The sequence below is a fragment of the Poecilia mexicana genome, unplaced genomic scaffold (genome assembly GCF_051168715.1).
Source record: "Poecilia mexicana isolate PSO_F unplaced genomic scaffold, ASM5116871v1 scaffold_14, whole genome shotgun sequence".
NCBI classification, from domain to species: domain Eukaryota; kingdom Metazoa; phylum Chordata; class Actinopteri; order Cyprinodontiformes; family Poeciliidae; genus Poecilia; species Poecilia mexicana.
The window spans coordinates 11,598,938-11,625,571 of NW_028263383.1; the positions used below are offsets into that span (position 1 = coordinate 11,598,938).

Sequence of the window (26,634 nt, forward strand, 5' to 3'; positions counted from 1 at the left end):
TTTGCTGATTTAGGAGTTTGCATAAATAAATATTTTTGCGATATAAGGTGAGATATTTTTTCACACATTTATTTGCTTACTTATCATATTTCAATGTGCACGTATTTAATGGATGACTGCTCGTGTGTTACCAGCTGGTTAAAAGCAGAGTTTAAATTATTTCTGCGAATACATTTCACGCCGACACGATTTCCGACAAAACATCAACACAGCGAACACACTTACCACGTGGTTATTTCACCAAAAATACCAGCCAATCGCGTAAATCCGTCTGAATAGCCGCGTACGTGCCTGGCCAATCAAAATGAAGTAGCAGGTTACCAAGCAGCCCCTGTGACTAATGCTCGTCATATGACTGTGACACCCATGGAGATCGTTACAAGGAACGAGATTCGCTCCTGGATGTGAAAACAAAAGAGAGCGTGTACCGAATTTATTTTTGGTACAAAATGCCTCCGACCCTTTTTCAGAAACTTTTTAACAAGAGAAATGCGCTGTCGTCGCCGCCACCGAGATGTAGCAAGGAGGACCCAGCTTTCAGGTACCTTTTGTGTGTGTGTGTAAATGTTTGTATGCAACCTTGGCTACGCTAACGTTAATTCTGATATTGGCTTTGTTGTATTGCTGTCTTAACACTTTTCAGGAGATACTTGTTTTAAATTAAGAGCAGAATGTCCGCAAACAGCCTGTATAATTTTGTTGTTTCAACTTGACTGAGGCAAACTCCACGAAGACGTGAGAGACGTGTTGTGCCTGCTGGTACTGTTAGCTAGCATGCTAATGCTAGCGCACAAGGCTGCTGCTGCTGCACGCGCTGTGATGGTTCCCTCATCCCTTAGCAACCACTTTTCGCTCATTCACTGAACCATTCCTGCTCCACTGCTGTTTATCAGAATTTACCGACAAATACTTCACATTTAAAGTTTGGTCTGAGCAGTTTGTGTTGGGAGTTCCAGAAGCAGCGTCCTCCTCTTTGTTATCGTGTTTCCTTAATGAGTTATCCCCCACTCCTTTGTTTTTGGTTACAGCTGTTAGAGGTGCATTACTGTGATGAGAAATCATCAATGTACGCCTCGACGGCTGCTTGATTTTAGTTCTTATGGATCAAAGTACCAGTGGTTTCTCTTGGTTTTGTTCTCCCTGATAGTGCAGTCAGTTAGCGGAGGACACTGTGTGCTGTGGTAGCGGTGGAGAGCATGTGATTGCTTCAGTTGGCCTCTTTAGATCAGTTCCAGATCATGCATTTGTCTCCTCAGTGTTTATATCGTTGAGTGATTGCAAAAATATTTTCTAATAATCTCTCAGGGGATTTTTATATTTAATTTCTGAGTTTGCAGCCATATGTCTGCAAAACACCTGGTTTTAAACTCTGTTCTGTCAATAAGCTACTTTTTATCTTAGGTTTCTAGTGTTTTAGTTTTTTGTCTCTCAAATATTTCAAATACTAATGTTAGCCAACTTGCGTGTGTGAAAGTAATTGCCCTCTTGTTAAATCAAAACATATTTTTTAAAGCTGATTTTGGCCACACCTGAAAAATTATGAAATAACTTGCATTTGTCTGACATGAAGTATCACATCCAAGTCTTAGGAAATTTAGGAACAAACCGTTATAAAGCCAATACTTAGAAATGTAGTAAACAAAATTATGAACTTTCCCTTGATTTGTCGTCCTACCAAAATTACTTTGCATTCATACAATATCTAATGGTGATAATTCAACTATAAGAATGGCAGAAATGGAGCCATGAGAGCTTTGAGGCATATTTTTCCCCAAAAGTCACATTTGGTTTTACTTTCACAATGCCATGAAACATCATATTTAATCACAAATGTCACATCGGCAACAGTTTTCATGTCCATTCATTGACTCTTTAAAAAAATAATGTAGGTTTTTGTTCATAAAATCATTACATTGAATAGAAAAATCCTTTATTGTTGGGAAATTATTTTGAGTAAAAATAAAAGGTGAATACTATGTTAGAGTACGAAGAAATTTTACTTGAAGAAAAATATGTCTTACTTAAGCAAAAGTAAAAAGTAGCCATTCAAGAAATGGCTACTTGCGTAAAAAAGTATTAGGTGAAAAGTCTACTCAAGTACAGAGTAACTGATTAAATGATCAGTTGTTTAATTTTTAAAAATTACATCATCAAATGGACCAAATTATAAAGTTTTAAATTGCAAATTTTGGTATTTTAAGGACTAAAATGACAATAATTCAAATAAGTTACAAAAAAATAACTAAAGGCAAAAAAAATCAAATCAGTTTCTTTCAATATAAACTTATAAAACTTTAATAAAAACTGCAGTGTCTGGGTGCTGTGGTGGCGCAGGGGCAAAGCACAACCCATGCACTGAGGCCCCAGTCCTCATGCCGGTGGTCACAGGCTCAATTCCCAGCCTGGTGACATTTGCCACATGTCTTCCCCATTTCTCATAACCCTCTTTCCTGTCAAACTACTTTCAAATAAAGGCCACTAGAACCAACAAAACCTTTTTTTTTTAAAAACTGCAGTGTCTGGTGAATCTTTGGTTAAAACATGTTTGTGTTTCATTCAGTGGGCAGAAAATCCAGACATTTTACTCAAGTAAAAGTGAAAAACACTCCTAAAAGTACATTTTATCAGAAAAGTTATTCAAGTAAGTGTAATTGCTAGCCAACTCTGGTTTCTAAGGAATATCAGTGTGAGAACTTTATTAAGGTGATAGAGAAGTGCACTGAACGATGCGTCACAGACCTGGTTAGCATGATACCCAATACTCCCGGGTTGATTTCTGGCTCCATGCCAGCATGGTGTGTTCTTGTGCACATTCCTGTTCAGGGTCAGGCATGCCAGTCAGGGGAAGTGCTCTTTTTAGTTGTAAATACCTGGTGAGTGAAAGAAACTGCTCCCACCGTGTGTCTGGACAAAACCACCAGCAGACCTCAAAGCTCACCTCCGTGTGGTGCTGCTTGCACTTTGGCCCGAGTCTGTGCCTGAGCACGTTCCGTGGCCGCAAAGGTGCCATGGTCTGCAGCATCAATATAAATGGTGTGTGTGTGTGTGTGGGCTAAGGGGGGCTGGGTGCCTGGCATCAGTCCTAGAACAAACAGACAGTCAGCAGGCGTTTCTGTTAACTCCGTGGTCAGCTGTGCTCTCCATACCTCTGGCATAGGCTGTCCATTCATCAAGCATGAAGCGGCTCAGGAGGGGGGAAATCTGTGAGACGAGATGTTTGGAGAGGACACTTTGATAGTCGGACCAAAATAGAGGTGGTGCTTAAAGTCATAAATTAGATCAATTGGAGTACAAATAAAAAAAAAAAAAAGCAATTGACAGTGTAAGAATAATTGAATAGAGTTGTTCCTTTAAGTCGCGATGACAAATTTTTCTGGGCAAAAAATTGTCCCTGAAGTTATTGCAATAAATATTGTTGTTTTGAGTAATATAATGGAAATGGCATAATAATGCAAGAATATTCTCAAAGATCAATAAACTTTAAATTTGAATGAACATTTAATACTGGAACTGGAAGATATTTAATGTCCAAAATAAATAAAACAATAGAAACGACAAATAAAATGAATTATGAAGCCTCTAAGGAAATTATCCTTAAAAAATGGCTAGTAGGGACCAAAGCACTGGACTGAAGACTTTTATAATCCGGTTTTTGGTAGAGAAATTATTGTGCTTGCTTTAATTTATTATGCGATTTTATTGCGGCAGGTCTACTAGGGTTTATTCTTAAATTAGATTTGTTGGCGTAGAGATAAAAAGAAGCAATTGATGGTATAATATTTAGAGTTTTATAGCGTTTCTGGCCTAAGACGTGACTATTAATGTAAAAATAAGGTTGGATAAATGTGTCTGAGCACAGAAATGGACTACAGAGATGAGATGGATTTTAAATAGATATTTCAGTTCTAACTTAAAAATCCTCTCTGACTTAATATCTTAATCCAACTGGGTTTGCAAACCCATTGCATTCTGCATGTCTTCTCACCCACCAGAAGCACTGTCACACCGCATCGCTGTGGCTTCCAGAATACCGCGGCGGGCAGCAGGTTGGATGACCCCGCAGGAAAGCCTAAAAAGCCTCTCCTCTTTCCCTGGCCGCAGCACATGACCAGAGACGCATACTGTACATTACACCAAGAGCCTTTGGCTTATCCTTTCGCCAGTCACAGCTCTCACCAGCCTCCGCTCTCTCCTCTGCCCAGCATCACGTTGGTTGATTTCGGTTGGCTGTGGGAAACCTTCCTCTTCGACTTGATTAGTGAATTACAGCTGCTTATAAATTAGATGTTGCCGTCATGTTTAGTTCCATAATGAGCTACCTTGTACCATTCGATCTCTGGATTGTATAGACACTTTTAGGAAACGACTTAAGACCCACTTTTTTAAACTTGCTTTTTAGCGTAATACTGTGTGTTATTGTTTTGTATGTTGCGTTTAATTTATTTATTTCTTACACTTTGTGCAGCACTTTGTGACCCTGGTCTGTGAAAAGCGCTATAGAAATAAAGTTTACTTACTTACTTACTTACATAAGGTGCAGTATATTAATAACTTAGTTCCCACAAATCTGAGTCAGAAGTGGCCAGCGCCATCTTGGTAGGCAAGCGAATCCCAAAGTGTAGATGAACCATGACTTCCAGATCAACAAAAATAAACTATATAGACACTCTTGACCAATCAAGAGGAGTATAAACAAAATGGCTGCTGTTAGGATGGAAACATGTCAGATGATGTGGACAAGCTGCCTCTGATCTTGAGTGCGAACTCGAGATCAGAGGCTTGAAGCACCTGGAATTTTGCTAGTTAATTTTAGGGTAAATATCACTGATATTTATGTTAGTATACAGAGGTGGGTAGAGTACTAAAATTGTAATGGTTGTGTGCTTATATGGTTTATAAGTTAGGAATGAGGTGAGAGATATTTCTAAGCCTGTGGGTTGTTTATTGTTGTCATAGCAACTGTCATAAGTTGCTTGGTATCTGCCAAGATGGCCGTCAGCTACAAAGTTCCCAGAAGTGTGACGACTGTTTTAAATTCTTGTCAGTAGCTGTTTGATTTTGTGGGGTTTTCCTTAAAAAGTATTGTTCAGTCACAATTAATGCAGAATATTTCTATTTATGTTGATTTCATATTTAGAACAGGATGACAAACCTTCAGCTGGGTCTGACTTATTTATTTATAGACGTCTTTCTGGTTTGCGATGGTTCAGGAGAAGTTCCGTCTCAGGTTGCTGATTGTCATGGTATCCTTCCTCCACTGCATAGTTTCATAACTGTGTGTGTCATGTGAGGCTTTCATCAATCTCTGGCTGTCATGGTTGTGGAATGATCACATGGCTGCATGTTCAGTCACTGGCACAAAGCTCAGTAGGATGGGATGAGTCATCTGGACCTGTTTAAGAATATGCATTTTAATAATATCAAAACTCTGCTGGAGGCAAGAAAAGGATTTGCTGCAATCTGCTGTGCATCTGCACTTCAACTCATCTACATTTTTTAGCAACAGGGAAAACTACCGTCTGCGTTTTCATGCGACTTGTTCAAAAGATGTGATTGTCTCTTTTTCTTGTCATGTGAAATGCTTGAAGTCCCAATACTCCAAGGTCTTTGCTACGTACTTGTGCTCATCTTTCTTTAAGACTCAACTATATAAAGTTGACTTGAACTGTCAAAAACTTGACTTGAAGCACCTGGAATACCTGTAGAGATGGACGACTGCAGGTAAACAGACAAAATGTTGGGAATAAGGAAGGAATAAAAGCAATGCTTGTCTACTTCCACAGTCTTTAAAAATGAGATGAAATTGCGCAAAATGTCTTTAATGTTCCCCACTTTGCTAACCAGGTAATTTCTCACTCTTGATGTAAGATTATAAGAAGTTCATTTCCTTTTCAAACCAAGTCATTAATAGGTTTCTATAACAACTCGCCATAAACTCGTCAGTTGTTCAACCATTGTGGTGTAGTAGCTTTCTGACACCCTATGAACCAATAACCAGACGTTATAACCAAGAGAGCAGCTTGTAAGAGTTCTTTAGCTTCTCGGAAGCTGATGTAAGCTGTTCGGCTTTTTGCAGGAAAATGCATGATTCAGGCTCATGCTTTTCTTACTAATTGGGCTTAATGATCCAGTTCCATAGCTGAGATGTAGATCTGGTTTCACTTGTCCTGCTGCAGGTAGGTTGACTCAAGTTTTCAAGTTATAGCTCACATGCACACTGGTATGCCTTCAGTGTCTTTCTCAGGATTTATTGTTAATGTGTAAATTTACAGCCTATTGGGACGATGCCTTCATATGCACGGTCTGGCTTCATGTTGCAGGCCTGCCAAGGCTCTAGAAAGATGGCGGCGGTCATCGAGTTCCTATCAACACTATTTCAAGTGGCCATACTCATGCTTCTAAGAACTGCAGGGGACACGATAAAGATATACTTTTACGAAAATCAAACGCCACAAATCACTCATGGCTACACACAGTTATAATAGAAACGGGCCTAAATAAAATTATTTTTAGAAAGAACAGTAAGCGCAGCCGTTGCTATGCAAGACGTTTTGAAGGTAACAAACTTGCCCACTTTCTCAATTCCCAAAATAAGAATTTTAACTTCGACTCCACAGTTTCCCCTTTTTTATTTTGTAGAAATGCTGCTGATATTTTATGGTAAAGGAAGAAGAGGACAATAAACTTTGTGCAGAATGGATGGTACACATTGTGTTCCGTCTCTGTCATAATTTAAGAATTTTTAGCAGTTTTTGTGTTCTTTTCTGTCACACAGTGATTTGTCTCAGAGGACAAAACCACCAGTGCCAGAAGTCAAATGAAATATTCATTACCTAATTGACCTACTTTCATTTGCCTGATGAGTTTTAGAAGCAGTTTTTTCCCACCTCACTGCAAATTCTAAGCATTATACTTCCTATTAAGATACTTAATTTTCCAATGTTTAACACTGCATTTATTGGGAATTGCATTTTGACTCGCCTTCCACCTCTTGTGTTTGTGTCTTTCATGTGATTCTGTGGGAGAAACAGTCAGAAACTCATTATCGGTGCTGATTCAGCTAAATGTTTATCCCATCATTAAGTAAGGAGAACTTGGATTGTATTAATGTTTGTTTTGTAGTTTTGTTTACCGGGTAATACTAAAATCAAAATCACCCAGGTTGCAGATGATGTAAACTTTCATATACATCATCAAATAAATGCAGAGCATAAAGTAACCGACTGCAGTAACTTTTTAATCATCAGCTGCTTAGCATCGTATGGCTGCAGGTCATTTATTACTCAACATGCTGTTGCTCATCCCCGTCTATTTTCAAGGTGTATAAGAAAGTCCCTGTGGCAGTTTTGGTGTGTTTGAAGCCTCATTTTCAAACTAAATGTTTGTTTTTTCAGTTGCTCTAGCAACCGTTTTGGTGATGAAATATCTAAAATTCAAACCCCTTCAAGACTTTCTTGAGAGATGTAAAAACATTAACACTTGAGAAACTGGATATGTAAGTATTTACACCTTTGCATAAAGATCTAAATAGTACCGTGCATGCATGCATTTTAAAGTACCATACGCTGCATTCTGCTCTGGGAGTTGCTTGTGCTGCTACATGTAGGTTAAACCCATGATGCATCTGGCAGGTTTCCAAAGCAAAGAGGCCCAGTTGGTAACTAATTGCAACATCGGTGTGAAGTTAGAGCGAGATGGTTGATGGATTTTCTAGGAAACCTGATACAGTTTTGCATTAAATATGCGTCAAATTTGAATGACTCCAGAATGTTGGATGGTTTGTGTTTTAAATCTTGCAGTAATCCAAATATTTCTGCCCAGTCTTGCTTTGAGTCTTTAGAAATTTTACTAATTAAGGCAACGCTGCTGGACCCAACAGTGTCCTCTGCAGCACACAACCGGAAGAACGTCACACAACCTAGGCTGTAGGGATGTTTATGTAACTGTCTCAGTGTGTGTGTGAGACACACACAGATGTTCCAGTGGCAATCGAGAGGGAGAGCTGGGGCTCTTTGAGGTCAGTATAGGCTGATGTCAGACTCAAAACAGTCTAGGAAACTAGACTGCTTTGTTATAACAAAGGGAGGGTATTGTTTGGATTGTAACAGTACTGCCACTCTTATTGATCCTGTTGATGCACCTAAAATTACTCTCCACTGTTCTTTCTTTTTACTAATGCATACTGAAATGCATAAAAGCATTGCAATGCATGTTGCTAAGGTGCATTTATGCCGTTTTATGTTAACTTGTGCTTCAGGTGAAGAGAAGAACCTGATTCCTGTCTGCAGATTAAATTACATTAAATAAGCTGTAGATTTGGTATGCAGCATACTTCCTCAGATATGCAATTTGAAAAAAAGGATTTAATTGAAATAAACTTATTTTTATGCAAAACTGAAGATGGTTAGTTGAAAATTATTTATCATCAATTATACATTGACAATGTGTCAAAGGTATAAACTGGGAATCCACAGCTTTTTAGTTACCGTTTAAGCAAATTATTAAAACTAACATGTGGAGCATGCCTTGTCAGGTTACGAGTCCTGATAATCCCCTATCTTACCGTTGTTTTAAAATCCAGTAATTGCTCATTTACATTTATTGGATGAAGATGGAACGAAAGGGAAGAGGAAACGCAAGCGAGTGAAGAACAAAAAGAGTCGGATTAGAAAACAATACACAAACAAATCCCCTCTGTCACTGTCTTATAGCAGCTCTTTCTGGCTGTCAGCAGTCCAGGCTGGCTGCTGTTGCTGGCTCTGTACTGTCCAGCACACACAGTGTTGCTGGGATCACCTGATAGTCTCATGTTGTTGTGTGAATTTAGTCCACCGCTATTCTTAGACCCCCACTTTGGCTGGCAGAGGAGAAGCGGAGAGGAGAGAAATAGAGTGGGAGAGAGGGCTGGGGAAAGACTGGTGGACCCGCGATGATGCTCAGGTAGGAGTGGGTAACGTTGGACCTGGCGTGCGTTGGTCCCACAGGGCTGCATTGGTTACGGTTTCAGAACTAGATATGCAAACATTTATTTATTGTTTGTAGCGTTTGCAGCCTCACACATCCAATCGATCGGTGTTGATAGTTTGTTTTTATGGAGCAAACCTTATGATGTGGGTTACGAGGATTTTTGATTTCAGCAGTGCTGCTTTGTTTTTAACATTACATTTAATGTTTAACACACCAAGAGGGTTTTGTCTTTTTTAGTTTGGCGGTATCTCCAGGAAGTGTCTACCTCTTTATACCTGCCTCCTTGAGAAACTTTGAGTCAGAACCGGTTTAAACAATCAGGTCAGAGACAAACAAGAATGTAGGAGTCGCATAGTCATGTGCTGCTTTTATGAATGACTCCTCTCTGCTCCATCAGTGCTGTGACTGTCACATGGTCACTGACGGATGCTTCTTCCTCTGCTCGTTTTCCAGCTTCGGCTCAAAGGTTTCTGCATTTATCAGATGTTAAATTTGCTTACAAGTTTAGTTTTCATTGGGAAGTTTGAACTGCTGATGTTAATCTTGAAAAATGTTTGGTCATGAGTCCCTTTTGTGACGTAGGAACATAGATGATCATATCATTTTGGATTTGAAAAATTATATATTTTTTCTTCTACAAATAAGTTGTTTTTGGTTTGGTGGTTGAAAGATAATAATCAATCTCAGATTGGAATTTGCAATTTCAATCAGCAGGTCAAATACAGAAAATCTTTTTTTTTTTTTTTTTTTTGGTCTATGATTTGCTATTTCAGTGCATTTTTGTAAAATAACAATAATAATCACAATATTAAAGTGTTTTTATTATTGTTAATTTTTGCATTTGAAAACTAAAGTAAAATGATCAACTTAAAATGCACCATTCATTCTTTTTGTTCCGTTTCCTGGAAGTGTCGCCCCATTTTACCTGTACAGAGGCCAAATTCATGACTGAAACCTTCATCAGCTGCAAACATGCATATTGTAGACTTGGACAACACCCCGAGTCATCTTACACTGGAGTCTGTGAGGTCTATATTGACCCAGCCCCCATAGAAAGCAATTTGAGCCCATTATGCAAGCGAGGCAGGGTTTACGTCACACAGTAAGCACTCAGACTGGGTGAGAGGTCAGGCCTTCCCTCGGATTCAAGCCAAAAAGGGAAAACTGAAGAAGATGGCTTTGGTTTTGGCAAAGGTGCCAAACATTAACGTGAAACGGCTACATGAGCAGAAAACACCAGCAGAACCAGCTGAGTGTCTGGTGGGACGATGGGTAGCGTCTTGATGTTTTTGGAGCGATGCGCTGAAGATTCTTGGTGAGTGTGGTAAATCCCTGTAGCTTGGACAAACTCAACTGTTTGTTTTTGGATCATAGAAACTGATATTCAACATCAACAGAATTATTTGGGTTCGTTTGAGAGACTTTGTCAAATGCAGCACATGGTGCAATATAAACAGATGGACGTCTGAGATGTCAGCCTGTAAATCCTGAAAAAGTGTTATTTTTATTCAGCACTTGTCAAAGTTGCCGTTTTTCTTCCTTTTGCTACAAATTACCTGTCAGCTGGCTGAAAAAAGGCTCCTATACTTTATCATTGCTTAAAGGCTTTTTTGTTTTGAATTTGAGCAAATGTCAGTAATATACATTTGCTTGGTTTTATTCAGTATTTTTTATGGATGAGGCAACAAATAATCGATGCAGCAGTGGAAGCAGTTAAGTAAATACTGTCGTCTCCATTGAGCGCCTTCTTGATTACATGAGTTTGCCTCTTCTGGTGTTCACCACTTGGACGCCATTGTTTGGTAAACAGAGCTGAGATGTATGGGAATGATGCACACAGGCCTGCATCAACAGGTCTTCCTTGACCTTTCAGAGCTCCCTAACAAAAAACTGAGCAGCTGCTTTAGGTGTGAAGTTGTGTGTTGGTTTGTTGAAAACAATTGTTCCTCTACTGTCGTTCCTAATCAATCAATGATTTCAGCACTTGTGTTTAGAGAGAGTCACTGCTTCCAGTTAATGAGCTATATTTAGGTCCAGCTCTGCGTCTGCTGTCATTTTTATAGCTCATAGTAAATCATTCACGTCAAAGGGGTCTTTCAGAGTTCGCTGAAGGGTCAAATATCCACAAATATACTTATAATTGGTAAGACGAGCTAAAGGGTGTGAAAGTTCATGTTTATCTCCCATTTTTTGCATATATTCTGAGGAAGTTGGGGTATCATGTCAGCAGCTTTTCAAATAGACTTTATTCACAAGATATCTGCTTGCATTGGCAGATCTGAATGTATCACAAGGTTTTCTTTCACTCAGCTGGTCAGTGAATCCAATCCCATGACTGGAAGTCACTGCAGTTTCGGCTGTAAATGACTGCCTTCAGGCTTAATAATGACTCAGATAATCTGATGGATTTGTAGGCAAGTGATAATGACTCATGTTTTAATTGGTACAGAAATATAGATTTAGCTTTGTGTTTGAATAGATCTGTGGTGGTTTTGTAGGAGCAGGTTTTGCTGCCCTTTGACCTCTCCGCCCCCTGTTCCTGCAGGTTGAGGTATGAGATGGATTTGGCTGGATCTGCCATGCCCATATGCAAACGTTGGAAGCTTAAACTGTGTTTACCAGCTTACCAGTAACCCATATTTACATCTACATGGATGATTCTCAGTCGTCCAGAGGATTAAACTGTTTCCGTCTCAAAGGAAGGAAGCTGGAATTGCATTTTCCTTCCTTTTATGTTCATTTTTTTCTTTGAACTCAGAGCAGGGCTGCTTGATATTAGAAAATCTTGCAATGGCAATCATTTTGGTAGATATTAGAAAATGAATTATTCCTACCCGCAATTCTTCTAAATCCAAAACTTTATGTGAAAAATGTTTTTAAAAATGTGATGCATCTTCCCTTTTACTATACATAGTTTTATTTTTCTAGGTTTCAGGTTAATAACTTCTAATTTTTTATCATTTTGTCCCCCTCCCCATCTTCCATCCTCTTGTTTCCAATCTTCATCTTCCTTTGCCGTTGTTCTTTTTCCTTTTGGTCCCTCTTTCCTGTATCCATCAATCCCCCATTTAGCTGGCCTCTTCCCCAGCTGGAGCCCAGTCAGATCAGACTCATCGTGTACCAGGACTGTGAGAGGCGCGGCAGAAATGTCCTCTTTGACTCCAATGCCAAGAAAAAGGGCACAGAGGAAACCCCAATCACCGTGAGTCACATGTTTACTTTGTTTCTGTCCAGCATCCTTCCGAGGCCAGCGTTGTTCTCTGTAGCAGCAATCAATTAAAATCTCCACCTGATCTTCTTTCACACTTTAAATTAAACTGAAATCATGACTTGGGTTGGCTTGCTTTGACTCTACAAAACCTAGAGAACTGACCCAGAACAGAGACGAGCAGAGAGAATTTGTCAGGAAATTTCACTTTACTGTGAAAATGTTTTTTAGATTTTCAGTCATCTGGTTGGACTGAGAGCAAAACAAATGAGTTAAGATGCTTTTTTTAAATCAAGCTTTTTCCTTCACCAGAACAGAGTGGTAGCCATCTTTTCAATTTTGATTTATTATATCAGTATCAAATGAAGATCCACTGATTATTTTCCTATAACTATTAAAATATGTTTTAATTTTCTCTGTGATGAACAAGCATCACTTATGTGAAGCAGAAGTGATGAGGCCAGACCTGTTGAAGCAAAGTTTATTACTGACACTTTACTTTTTAAACAGGCTTTAGCATTTATATTACAGATTAGTAATGTCAGGATGTGGCATTAAGCCTTCCTCACTCTGTAGCGGCATCAGTACTGAAGAGTGTTGTCAGGGTATTGTTTTGTTATGCTGCATTCATGGATCAGAAGCAAAGTTTTGATATTTTTTCTTAGTTTTTGAACATCCAAGCTGGGAATCATCTGTTTCTGGTCACCAACCAGTTACTCGGCGCACGTCCAGTATCAGATGACAGAAACCAGTAGAGTTATTTGCTGACTTGTCTAAAGCATTTTGAAGTCTTGTGATCAGTTGTTGAGGACATGTCCTTCTAGGCAGATCTTATCATTTGTGTGCTGGTTTGCTAGTGTTGCAATATTTAACACATGTAATTTTGTGTGTCAATGTATAAATCTTCAAAGAAAAACGCCTCTTTGGCCACTTTTTGTGCAAATGGCAACATGCAGTGGCTCTTCTTACTTTTAAATGAAATGCGCAGTGTTTTTGTAACCATGTGGTGTTTTGCCATCTGACACTGACTGGTTTGTTCTGGTGCTCTTATCTCCAATAATAATACAATCAGGTGACAGGGTGTGTGTAAGCAGCATTCTTTCGTTCTCACATGACATCGTGTCATTCACTGGTTCTGTTTGGTTTTTGATTGGTCTTAATCTGTTTGTTTTTTGCTCTTGCATTTTGATTGCTCTGTTTTGTTTTTCAGATTATTCTGTTACGTTTTTCTTTCTCCGGTTGCTCCACCTCTCATCCATGTTAAAATGGTAAAGCACTGGTGACTCTCATTTCTTTGGGAGAACAAAGTCGTTTCAGTTTTTACTGAATGTCTTGTGATGTTCACTTCTCTGAAACGTCAAACATGTTCTGTTAGATGCCACCACCTTATCACCTTCCCCTGTGGTTTGCATATTCTCTTCCTTATCAACTCTGTATTGTTGCACCATATTTTGCTAGATTATATTCTTTATCATGTCTCTAGCCTTTCATGCTTGTTTTTCTGCAGCTTACGAAGTAACCGAAATCTGTTTTACTCAAATTGTTCCCTTGTATTTACTCAGGTAGCTCATTTCAGCAAAAAAAAAAAAAATCCTGCAAGAGTCATACTAACATATTAATGCTTGAAGCTGTTAATACCTGTTTTGCATTCTGCAGAGCTAAAGCTTTGCAAGCTATTTGAGTTTTCTTTTTCTCCTCTTCTTCTTTTTGTAGAGTTTATTTGGCCAAACCAGCAGCTCAAATATGCAACACTGTTATTGGTAATGGAGAACCACTCCCTTAAGTAATAAAGGAATCTGCAGTACAAAGAATGATGTATTTAAAAAAAAGATTATCCAGGTACATTAAACGATTGTGCATGAAAAGGGAAATAAACAAACAGGAATTGAAGAAGGATGTGGAGCTGGAATGGTGGAGGGTGAGGAGGAAGAGAGTGATTGCAGTGCTGCTCAGTCACGAGTTCTCAAAGAGTCATATGACTGCCAGTCACATGCTGCTGGACTCTGTATATACCTCACACTGCACTGCAGCAGACAAGCACACACGCACGCGCGCGCGCACGCACGCACCCACACCCATGTGCATACTCCAACACAAGCTCCCTGAGTCAGTACAGCCTCACTATCATGTAGGTGTGCTTCAGAATCCTGTGAAATTTATTGCACAATTATTTTTGGCCTCAACTTGATTACAGGAGATGAAGCAACTCTTATCTTTCCCCAACCATCTGTTTATTTTCTCTATGCACTCTTTCTTTCTTCTTTCTTTCTCTTTTACATGGGCTACAACTCTGGTTTCAGCTGGGCTATTAGAGCACACACACACACACACACACACACACACACACGCCCTCTCCCTCCCGAATGCATTCCTCCTGAATAGGCTGCCAAGTTAAGAAGGCACATGACTCGGGCTGATTGGGCTCACATTGCTGTTAGTTAGCTGTTTACCCAAGTGCCTGTAGGTTAGGTTTCTGTGGTTTTGACCAACAGTTTGACTTTATTTCCACAAAAAAGTCACTTTTAGCTTCAGAAGTTCAGCCATTTTAATGCAAAATAATTTCTTTTTTTCAACGTTGTGCTTTAACAGCTGCCTGAGAGAGGGTTTTGTAAAATTACAATAAAAGATGAGATGGTTGTGACTGAAATATAAAAGTTACAGGATGTACTTTTATTCTGCACTCAAGTTCTAAACCTCTTAAGCAACTTTAGGTCTTAAAAGGTTACTCTAGTGCAAGGCTGGATGTTTAAAATGCACATTTTTTGTTGTTTGTAACTCTCAGAGCACCGACGCCCCGGTGAAGGTGTTTGGGAAATGCTGCCAGCTGCGTCCAACACGAGGCAGCAGCAGCTCCCTGGACAGCTCCTCTTCATGCACGTCTGACAGGGAATCCAAGGAGCACGGCCAGCGCTTCCAGGTAACGCTTGGAGACATGAATAAAAATTAAATGCACCCGTCAGAAATTTGTGTTTTATCACCTTTTGTCCTGCCTCTTCATCTCTCATTAAATAGGCATTTAGAAAAGTATATACTTGGCATTTTAATCAGTTTAAAGCATCTTATGTTGACAATTAGCAGAACTTCTAACATAAGCAGTGCAGTTAAATCCATATTCATAACTTACAACTGGTTTTTAGTTTTATCAGGAGAACTGTATTAAACGACGGCCTTCCTTTTCAGGGTTCGAGGTGTTCATCTGATGTAGTAATGTTGGGAGAGATGATGTTTGGCTCTGTAGCCATGAGCTACAAAGGATCAACACTCAAAATCCATCAGATCAGGTCAGAAAACTGCAGTTTCTACATTTGAGTTTTGATCCGATATAAAAGTTGATATTAAAGTTCTTATTTTGTCTCACTTGGTACATATGAACATATTTTTACATTCAGTTTGTTGTATTTATTTAAGACTAGCCCGTCCCTTAGAGCTGGTGTGGCCAAACGTTTTGCCACGTGGGTCAAAATTCTCTACTGAAAAGTAGAGAATTCGCAAGCAAATAAAATATCCCGATATTTACTGTAGGTCCAAAACTTGAAAGGAATAATAAAAAAAAAGTAAGTACATTTTTGGCAAAACTCAGAAACTTTGATTAATCTCAGAAATTTTCTAGAAAATATGCATTTGATTTTTTTTTTGCAAAAAAAAAAAATTCTGCCAATTTCAAAATTTAAACTTCTTTTTTTCCTCAAAAATCTTAAACTTTTGAAACTAGAATTTGCCTTTTTTCTTGAAAACTTCTGAAGTCACTCAATTTTTTATTTTTTATTTTATTTTATTTATTTATTTATTTTTTTAGCAAAATGTACATTTTTTCTACAATGGCCCAAATATAATGTTGTAGATTGTGCATATTTGCTGCATTAAATTAAAGGATTTGATTGAATAAATTTATTTTCAGAAATAAGATTGGCTTTCTTTCTTTCAAAATGCTTGCTACATTTAGCCAAGTTTTAATGAGGAATAAAAGCTGGTTTGTGTGCAGAAACTTTTTTTTTTTGGTAAAAGTCTTTGGATAAATTTGTTTTTACCTTTTTGTTAAAAATTGTCCCGACCCCACTAAGGCACAAGGGTGAAAAGAAAATGGATGGATGGATGAATGGATGGATGTTAAAAATTGGCTATAAAAAGACAAATACTTTTTGTACTTTACATTTTTCTTTGTGAGAAAATTATGTTGGTAATCATTTTTTACCCTGATTACAAATTAAAAATCTCCATCTGCATCTGCAGGCCAAATTTTTATCATTTTTGAATTACGGCTGGGAGTCGCACAAAATCAGCCGCAAACGGCCCACTGGCCGCATTTTGGACACCTTGCTTAGACATTAAAAGGCTAATTAAAGAGAGAATAAATGCAGTCAAGGTAAAAGAGAGATAAGAAGGATAACTGCTGCACACACGTGAATATTTCTAAGTTGACATGTTGATGACCTTTGCCCTGTGCTATCGCCATATCAGATCGCCACCTCAGCTGATGCTGAGTAAGGTCTTCACCGCCCGGACTGGAGGCAGCGCGTACGGCAGTCTCAACACGTAAGCACACACCTGTCTCACTTTCATTACCATGGCAGTCACTTCAGTAAACTAAAAACAGTCAGACGTGTTCCTCGTTGGGTCAAATAACCGTCAGTTATCGTGGAAAGTTTTAGTTTTCATAGTTTACATGTTTCATATGGAAGTTTTTTAATTCATGAATCATTTTTACAGATTGCAGGACAGCCTGGAGTTCATTGGACCAGAAAGCAACACCTTGAGGCCAGACCAACACATGGGGCCCAACAGTCTTTTAGGGAGCATAGGTAACCACAGTGACATGTTATTCAGGCCACATATTATTCTACTGGATTTACATTCACATTTCTCACTGCACAGATAATTTCCCGGCCCCACTCGATGCCTTTGGTTAGTTCACCACCTGACTTATTTGGTGTTCTCACTTTAAGACAACTCAGTGTTCCAGTTTACATGAAATCCTGCCAGAAAGCTCTACTGCATTTCCTTATTGCGTTTCAACTCACCTTACGAACAGGTAGAAACTGCATCACATGATATTTGAGCGAGTCATCTCCTCATCAAACACCATAAATGCTTTTAGTGCCTTCCTGAATCTTTGATCTCTATCCTCGCCGCTGATTGTGAAACTATCAGCTTTCTGCAGAAACTGAGTCAGTTCAGGTTGTAGATGCTCCTATTAGTATCAAAGTATTTCTTAAATAAGTTGGCAGCTTCTATCCTTTTGTATACTTCCTTTTTTCTTATCCTCACAGAAAACACTAAATGTGCAGTTTTACACCTTGACTGATTGATTTTGATGATAAATTATGACTTATAAAGTTGTGTTTCCTGTGAATGATACCAGCTGTCTTGTTTGTCCAGTTATCTGTTTATTTCCAGACTAAAAATCTTGACTAACGAGACGGTTCATCAGCGGGAGACCGCCTTCTTTCGTCCTTATCCATTCACTAATCATGGTTCATGTGTTTGTCTGTTCTTCCTCTTTCTTTTTTATATTTCTCCTCCATGTTTTGTTTGTTTGCTGCCCAGGATTTTCTCAGCTCTGCAGCCCTCGACGGGCCTTCTCTGAACAGGGCCCGCTGCGCCTCATCAAGAGCGCCTCTTTCTTTTCAGGTTGGCGCTCAAAAACTGGCCACGAATGCCGTGTGCCAGTTGCATGTGTGCGTAGCAGCTGTATTTGCCGTAGTGGCGGTTGCTCAGGACGTGACTGTTGGTGTAGCATGCCTGTGTGGTTAGTCCTGCAAGTAGAGATGATAAAGTTGTTATGGCATGCCGTAATAAAGCACGTCTGCAAAGAACCTGGGTTGTAACGTTCAGGCTGAAATTTATCAGATGGTTTTCTGCTTGTTTCTAAAACAAAGGTGTCCAAACTTTTCAGCATGGGGGCCAAAAATGTCCATTTGAAAGAACAATTATAATTTTTTTAATGTAATTGCAAACACCATTTTATTATTGGTTGTTTACCAGCTAAATAAATAATAAAATGAGTCGGGTTTCTGTAGAGGAGCGATTTGTAACACGTTGTAGATTTTAAACAAAAAAGGTTTTTCAGATTTGCCAGATTTAAAAAAAAATACAGGTTGATCATTCTTGCGACAGGAGCAGAATTTTACTCACTCCTGATTTATTTTATTTTTATTTATTCAAACAAGTTTTAAAATGCAAAAAAAGCAAGCCATCAGTATGACAGAGAAAAACAATTATTTAATTTATTGCTAATATAAGTTAATATAAGTTAAACCTGGATGAATACTTTGTGTTGCACCTTACATTTTCCACTTTTAGATTTCATTTCTTCTGAAAAGCTTGGCATCAGTGAAAAACCCCAACATGATGTTTAAATGCGGATCAAATCAAATTTGGGCTATTCCTGAATTGGGCCGCCCAAAATAGTTGCAAGGGCTCTAAATGAACCCCGTGCCGCACTTTGGACACCCCTGTTCCTGATTTCTAGTGAAATTGGTAACTTTAACTAGAAATGTTACAATTTCTAGTTGAATTCAGATATCTTCTGCAGCTTTTCTTCTGAAGTTTTACGGAGACTTTGTGAAAACATCAGCCTGCAGTTTCTGACCAGGTGCATTGCAGACTTATTAATGCATGGTGGGCTCATGGTGTTGGTTACTGTAGTATTAGTCATCACTTTAGTTTCTTTTCCTCCTCTTCTATTCTATTATTCACCCACTTGCTTTTACGGTTTCTGCAAAGCTTTTTAGACTTTATTTGAACTGGGCAGTTGCATTTTCTCCTGTTTTTCCTTAATAAACTTTTAAACAAGCTTGTGAAAACTACCGAAGCGTGCTTACTCCAGGGATATTCCTGCTGGTATCCATGTTAAACACAAGGCCGTTTTTCAAGACGCAGTCCAAAGGGAAAATCTACATCATACATTAGCTCTCCTATTCCTGAATATTTTAAACCTCTGTGATGATGTCTTTATCAATGCATTATTTAATGTTCTAAACAGTTTAGACTATTCACCCAATATTGAGGAAAAATTCAAGATATTGGCGTAGAATGGATGGTTTGGGATTTTTAAAAAAAGTTAGGTCCTGTCTCATTTCTTTCATTTTTAGATGACTCATTTGCCTTCAGTGTCGGCGGTTAAATCCTCCTCCCTTCAAAAAAAAACTTTTGTTCTTGCTGTAAAGTGGGAAGGCTACGCATCCACCAACATCTCTACCCACACTGCATGATCTGCGGCTCTTTTATTCACGTTGTGTTTGTGGTTTCACACCTCAGTCTTGTGAGAGGAATCACTTAGTTTTGTTCCCCTCAAAATATTTCAAAACACTGAGTTTCTGAGTGGCATCAGCTGCTGTTGAGAAAGCTGATCATCAGCATATTACAGCAGTGGTGGCTTGTTGCTTTATTTGCTCTTTGGGACACTTCCTCATTGAGTTGCAGAACCTCCAAGTTCAGCAACAGTTCAAAGGTCGGCTGTAACCGTCCCTTTGTTGTAGCCTGAGTTTGGCGTGTTTTTTTTAAGTTCTCCGATCTATTAATCACATCTGAGTGGTTTTTCATCTAAGCCCAGGGAGTCAAACTCATGTCCATTTTGGGCCAAATCAAGATCACGAATGCTCTTAAAGAGCCGGTTGTGCCAGAATATTTTGATAAAACCCGTCCACAAACTGCTAAAATCTAAAAATAAAAAAACAACTAAAATAGAAATAGTGTTGAAAATCTTTTCAGTGTCTCCAGAATTTTTTGATTCTTTGAATTTTATTTTTGATTTTTATTTTGTAATAAAAATCAACGTGTTTATGGTACTAATTTGGAAATATTTGCACTTATTTCATTTTTATTACTCACCGTAGAGATCTGACAACATTGCTCAGGCAGCTGTTTAGTACAAGAATATTTCTGAAAATTTTTTAGAAAAAATTTTTTTCCCATTAATATATTGGTGCAAAAAAGTGCGGAGTTTTGTTCATTGTGCGTTAATTTCCATGAAAATTCTCAAAAAAACTGAAGAGACTAAATATAATTTAGCAGTAAATTATATTATTTACTAAAACTGCATTGACTTGATTGCCAACATAATATTTAAGAACAATTAGTGTTTAGAAACTAGAAGGTCACATAAGGAGCTTTGGCGGGCCAGATTTGGCCCACGCGCCTTGAGTTTGACACATATGATCTAAGCCAACTCGTCGCTTTCTCTGCTTCTTTTGTCCAGGCCACAGTCACCCGATGGACATGCCGGGTCGAGGTCCACATGACGAGCGGGACAGCGGCATCGCCAGGTCAGGTAGGTTAATGAGACTATCAGGAAAAGCCCGGATTGACCTACAATCTGAAAGCCTCACCAAACGGGCTCCGAATGGGGCTTAAAGTTCATTCTGACTGGGAGAACCAACATGTTTACATCACCTTTTCTCGTCAAATCAATTACAGAGTTAAAATGTATTTTTAGTCTGTTTGTCTTGGTGTGAACTTCCTCGAGTGTGTGTCGCACAGCAAGTGTTTTGTTTTTGTTTCTCTCCCCAAGCACTTCCTGTGTCGATGCGGTCGACTCGCTCTAACGTCTCATCAGGGTCACAAGACTTAGAACTGGAGAACAGGCTGTTATTTATTATCAAGTGGCTTTTCAGTTGCAGTTTCACTTGTTTATACGCCAAGTGAGAAACAAATGATTGAAAAATATTTAAATCCAAGAGGAAAAGGAGGGAAAATGACCCCGAAGGGAGTTGGAAACTCTGTCCAGTGGAAACTGACCTCTGCCCCCTCACCACCGCCTCCCCCTCCACAAACATAACACCCAGTTGGCATGGCTGGTATTGGGCCTGGTGCTCAAACAGAAGTCACATGCTGCCGATTAAATATAGCCGCTCTCAAAACCAGCTTCGAGTAAATGATCTTCTAAATCGAGCCGCATTCTGTCATCTTCGTTTTGTCGCTGGCCTCCGCCTCCCACTGCCGCCGGGATGGAGGGTTCCTGTCCAACTCCGACACACGCGCATGCAAACATGCTTATCTATTAAATGAGGACGCTTCTCCATTAGTTTTTTGTGGCTCATATTGTACATAACTAATCAGCAGTATCAGCCACTCCGTCATTATTAGGCTTGGCTGTTAAAATCTGAACATTTTAATGTGCAATTATTCAAACTACAGCGTTGATATAAACGCCTCTGTCTCTCTCTTTTAGCTCACACCAGTGTTATGGAAGACTAATGATGGCAAAATTGTTCCATAAAAAATGCGACTGCTCCACAGGAAGTGAAGGGAGAGAAACATTTCTAACTTAATGTTTAAAACAAAATTACTTCCTTAAAACCTTCCTGAATATAAAAGCCTGGAAAAACAGAATTTTGAGACAACAAAACATTTTTTGAGAATGTGCAAGCAGTGCGTGTTTCTTACATGGGCAGGGTGTCGGAAAGGGGTTGGGCACCAAGAACTAGAAAATAAAATGTATGTTATCTCTCAGTTGTCCCCTGAAAACGTTTATATGCCTGTGAATTGGAGTAAGTTAGTTGCTGTTGAGGCCGTATTACCTGCTTTCTGCCGTGAAAAGATCTGACAATTTCTTGCATTTTAATTGATTGTAGTGCAGCAGAAGGAGCTTTCACAGCTGGATGCATATTTATATTTCAGACTTACAAAGTTAGGCACAGGGATTCATCTGATTAGTTTTTAATCAATTGACTGCACTATTATAAAGCTTGACACAGCCACATCACATTTCCATTTTTGAACTTATGAAGATTTTTTTTATTATTTCTGTTAAATATTAAAATGAGTAAAAAAAAAAAAATGAATAAAGATTTTAATAATAAATGATGGTGATAATGAAAGTGTTTGAGTGATTGATTGCATGTTGTTTCTTTCCTTTTTTTTGTGTGTGTGTGTGTGTGTGTGTGTGTGTGTGTGTGTGTGTGTGTGTGTGTGTGTGTGTGTGTGTGTGTGTCACCAGAAACATTTATTTTACTTCACTTTCTCCAGAACTGTGTAGGAGCCGTGTGTCGTTGTGAATCACTAACCCTTCATGCCTGCTGTCTGACTCACACTCGTCTTTTTGCTTTTGTCTCCCACCATCCTCTGTATCTATTCTCTGTTCTCCTCCGTCAATCTCCTACTGCATTCCTGCCGTCTTGATTTATCTCCATTAATCTCCTTTTCTTTCCGTCCCTCCTCGTGTCCCCGCAGCGTCGCTCAGCAGCCTGTTGATCACTCCCTTCCCGTCCCCCGGCTCCTCGTTGACCAGCAGCTGCGCCTCCAGCTACCAGCGCAGATGGCTGCGCAGTCAGACCACCAGCCTGGAGAACGGCGTTTTCCCTCGATGGTGAGGCGCAACAAGCAGCTGCATCGGCTCTAAAAGGACCTTAATCCACACAGCAGATCTTAAACCGAATAAATGGATTAAATTTATCCAAAAATGAACAGCAGTCATGTTAGTTTTGCAACATAAACCTTTTTATAAAACATGTTTTAATTTGTTCCAGTTTGAGTGAGGCAAAGCAACTATTTTATCACCTCCAACTTTATTATAATAAACAATAATATTGTTTTTAGACTGTTTTCAAGTAATATAATAATGCAAGAACACGTTCTTAAAGATCAGTAAACTTTAAAGTCTGATAAATATTTAGCACTGGAACTGGAAAACATTTTAAATATCCAAAATAAACAAATAAAATTAATTATGAAACAAAATTATCCTTAAAAAATGTTAGTTCAGACCAAAACACCAGAATGAAGAGTTTTGTCATCCAGTTTTTGGTAGAGAAGAAATAGAAAAGCGATAAATCATCCAAATAGAAATTACTGAGCTGCTTTTAATTCATCATGCAATTAATAACTGTATTGTTTATTGCCACAGGGCTATGCTGCAGTGGTAAACGGACTGATGGACATAAAAAACCTAAACTGAATTAAATAAAAAAATGTATAAATACAAACATGATCTAAACAAATTCAGTTATAGAGAATGATGAACTAAAGAAATTATATAAAACTCAAAATCAGCCAAATCAAGACGGAAACATTTATTCATCAAAATGTCCAAACATTTGTAATTCTTAGTAGTAACTCGTACAACATAATTAAATAAAAATATAGAAGTTGGCTCTTTTAAAATGAAGAAATAAATGCCTAATAAACTTTAAAGTTAAACTAAAAGTCTGACTGAATAGAAATGCTTTCAGGCTGTTTCTACCTGAATGCATTATTCAGACTATCTCAGCTTCTTTCAGGTTTTCAGGAGAGTTGTTGCAAATAATGAGGCATTTGTTAAAAACTATTACTCCTAGAAAGTTAGTTTTAGCATCCAGTTTTTTAATTTGCCACCAGATAAAGTTCTGTTTCCTGAATCGTTCCGTCTTTCTGCTCAGTCTGGCTTTTGTAAAGTTTATCGTTGGAGGATTTCCTCTGAGCCAGGAGACAGCTGGGAAAATGACAAACGACGCTGCTATGCGCTAATGATCGCTCACAATCACACAGTCCTGTGACAGGATGTTAATGTAAACCCAGCTGTCGGCCTGCTAATCTCCCAGCACTCCCAGTCTGCCAGCACCAGTTGTAACACTCAAACATGTCAGAATCGGAAAAGTAGCAGATTTTAGATTAGCATTTTTATTTCCGTCTCGTTTTGTTGTCTGAAGTTGACTTCCTGTGAACTCTGCTCTTGTTTAGGTCAGTGGAGGAGAGCTTCAACATGTCGGATGAAAGCGGCGGCCAAAGCCTCGGCGTGATGAGGAAGAAGAAGATCGCCATCGGAGTCATCTTCACGCTGTCGCCAAACCCTGAAGAGAGCAGCCGCTTCCAGGATTTCTTCTTCTCCCACTTCCCGCTCTTTGAAAGCCACATGAACAAATTAAAGAGTGCCATTGAGCAGGTACATGTCTATTTTAAAACAAACTGCTTAGTCCTCTTAACCTTCATGCTAACAATTTTATTCATAAGATTCACAGCTTAATTGACTTTTGCACTTTTGCTTTCTAGAATTTGTTCAGCTTATCTTCTGTCCCACTTTATGTCATTTATTTCCCCACAAATTTCTCTGTTCAACAACTTCAGGGCCAATATTAAATGTGTGTGTGTGTGTGTGTCGCTGTCAAGGCCATGAAGATAAGTCGGCGGTCAGCAGATGCCAGTCAGAGAGCTCTGGCTTACAGCCGAATGGTCGATGGGCTCAACGAGTTCAGGTTAGGCTGCAACCCACATTCTCCCACCTTCACACTCAAATTATTTTCTTCTTTTTCTACAGCCTGATTTTTTTATTTTAACAAATACTTAGCATGCAGCTTTGGAAACAATCTAATATTCAATGCTTGAATTACTCAGTTTCACATCGGTATTGTATGTTGCCAGGATTAAGTGCAGATAAATGGGTGTTATTTTGAGTTGGCAATAAAATCTGTCAATATTGACTAAGTGGCTGCTGCACTGGAGACCAAGAGTGGAAAAACAAGCATGAAACTAATGTCATAGTGCACCATAAAAGACTCCAGACATCCACATTATTTCTTCTTTTCCATTCAAAACAAAGCATATTTTAGATTCAGAAAACCAAACATCTTAAACTTCAAGCACAATTTGTCTCCACTCAGATTTTTTTTAAACGAATAAGTAATTATAAACCACACATCATTTAGATGTGGGTGAAGTTACTGGCTGTGAAATGGCGTAAGGAATAGATTTCTGGTTCTGTTCATCAAAGTAACTGTTACATCCATCTGACATTATTTATGTAATGTTTTTGACTTGAGGATTCATTTGCAACAGTGATGAATTGCAGGGAGACAAGATTTCCCATGGAGTACTTTTCAGTCTCTGAGTAGAGTTCAATTTTCTCGACTTGACCTTTTAAATGGCAATAGAAATCTTAGACTTGTATGATTCTTCTGCCACTTTTGGCATTATTCTCTGCTGCCAAAAGGTCTAAATGTTGATTATTACAACACTTAACTGTGTTGCAATAGTAATTTTTCTTTTTACCAAAAACTGGATGATAAAAGTCTTCTGTCTGCTGATCTGGTCTCCACTGTCCTTTTTTTTTTTTAGGACAATTTTGTCTATTATTATTTCTGTTATTATTTATTTATTTGGACATTTAAAATTAAATTAAATTAAAATTAAAATTTAAAGTTTATTCATCTTTGAGAATTGTTCCATTACATCATTTGAAAATGGTCGCAAAGCAACAATATGATCTTTTATCGCGATAACTTCTGGGACAATTTATTGTCCAGAAAAATTAGTTATTGTGGAAGGCCTATTCACGTTTAAACGTTCAATTAGATAAATGCCAAACAAAGTCTCAAAGCAATTATCACTAAATGTCACCTTAAAGACATTTTTTTTTCTGTTTTTTTTCCCCAGTCAACCCTTTATGAAATGTTACCACATTTTGTAGTAAAAAAATAAACACTCTTCCCCATGTTACATTGTAGCCATGATATAGGATAGATGACGGCATCGGATAACAAAGTTGTTTTTATTTCGAGCTGTGTGAAACTCCAGTTCCAGGAAGGCTTTAGGCTGTATTTATGTTGACATTAATTACATTCTTGTACATATTGGGCTGCATCAGCGCGTACGTGGACCTCTGCATTTGTAGGACGTGCTGCCACTGTTCCATGACTGCTTGTTTGCTTGTCATAAAACACACAATTCAGTGTTTGTTCACACACATCCCTTTCTTTCTCAAGCTCTGCACAACTTTCACTTGCTGCATGCGTGCTGGCAGTTCCTCGTGTGAGGTCTCCGCATTGCTGCGGTCATGTGGCTGTTGACACCTGGCATCAGCAACCCAAGCTGCCCGAGCGGCAACCCTACCTTCCCCAGAACCTGGTCACAAGCGAGCACCAGAATAGTAAATACCGAGTGCCAGCAGGAGAAACACTTATGGCCTGTTCTGGAGAAGTATCTGCAAAATTTCACCTCTATACTTGGGGGGCCACCTTTGCCATTAAGGGGCTTTGACTTCATGGAACATTAAAGAAAGAAACTGGAAGATATTCCCGCCCGCAGTGCTGATGTGGCTTTGACGTCTTAGGAGGGTGGACACACACGCATGCCGGCAAAGATAAGCTGCGCACTTAGCAGAGGCATGGGTACATAAAAGTTACAGCAGCAGAAATGTCGCGACACAACAGTAACGTCTGTTGCAATTCTTTTATTGTCCTCTGCCGCGATAACAAATGATCCCAGAAGTTATTGTGATAAAGAATAATGTTGTTTTATTGAGACCATGAGGCATAAAAATGCTAGAGCACCTTCTTACAGATCAATAAATTTTAAATTCTAACAAACACTTTACTGCAACATAAAACAATCTGCCAGTGGAACTAGAACTGGGTTGCTAGGTAACGGGCTGGGCTTGGCTGGGGTTGCTAGGTAACGGTACAGCTCTGTAAAAATCTGCCAATGGAACCAGAACATTTTCATCAGCATTAAGGAATTACTTGCTTAAAACAAACTTGTATGTCTTGCTG

The 26,634-nt window shown here is 38.8% G+C and overlaps 1 protein-coding gene across 2 annotated transcripts in view; it reads left to right on the forward strand.

Moving 5' to 3' along the window:
* The first annotated feature begins 335 nt into the window (after positions 1-335).
* fnip1 (folliculin interacting protein 1) overlaps positions 336-26,634 on the forward strand; it is a 36,237-nt gene continuing 9,938 nt past the window's right edge. The window contains exons 1-11 of one of the 2 annotated variants that reach the window (XM_014992320.2): positions 336-541; positions 12,040-12,169; positions 14,958-15,092; positions 15,356-15,456; positions 16,634-16,708; positions 16,883-16,974; positions 17,720-17,803; positions 20,373-20,444; positions 22,346-22,481; positions 23,831-24,032; positions 24,257-24,342. In XM_014992320.2, the coding sequence (XP_014847806.2) occupies positions 450-541; positions 12,040-12,169; positions 14,958-15,092; positions 15,356-15,456; positions 16,634-16,708; positions 16,883-16,974; positions 17,720-17,803; positions 20,373-20,444; positions 22,346-22,481; positions 23,831-24,032; positions 24,257-24,342 (1,205 nt within the window). In that variant the 5' untranslated portion in view covers positions 336-449. The remainder of the gene's footprint in view (positions 542-12,039; positions 12,170-14,957; positions 15,093-15,355; positions 15,457-16,633; positions 16,709-16,882; positions 16,975-17,719; positions 17,804-20,372; positions 20,445-22,345; positions 22,482-23,830; positions 24,033-24,256; positions 24,343-26,634) is intronic. The other variant, XM_014992322.2, reaches the window with a different exon arrangement.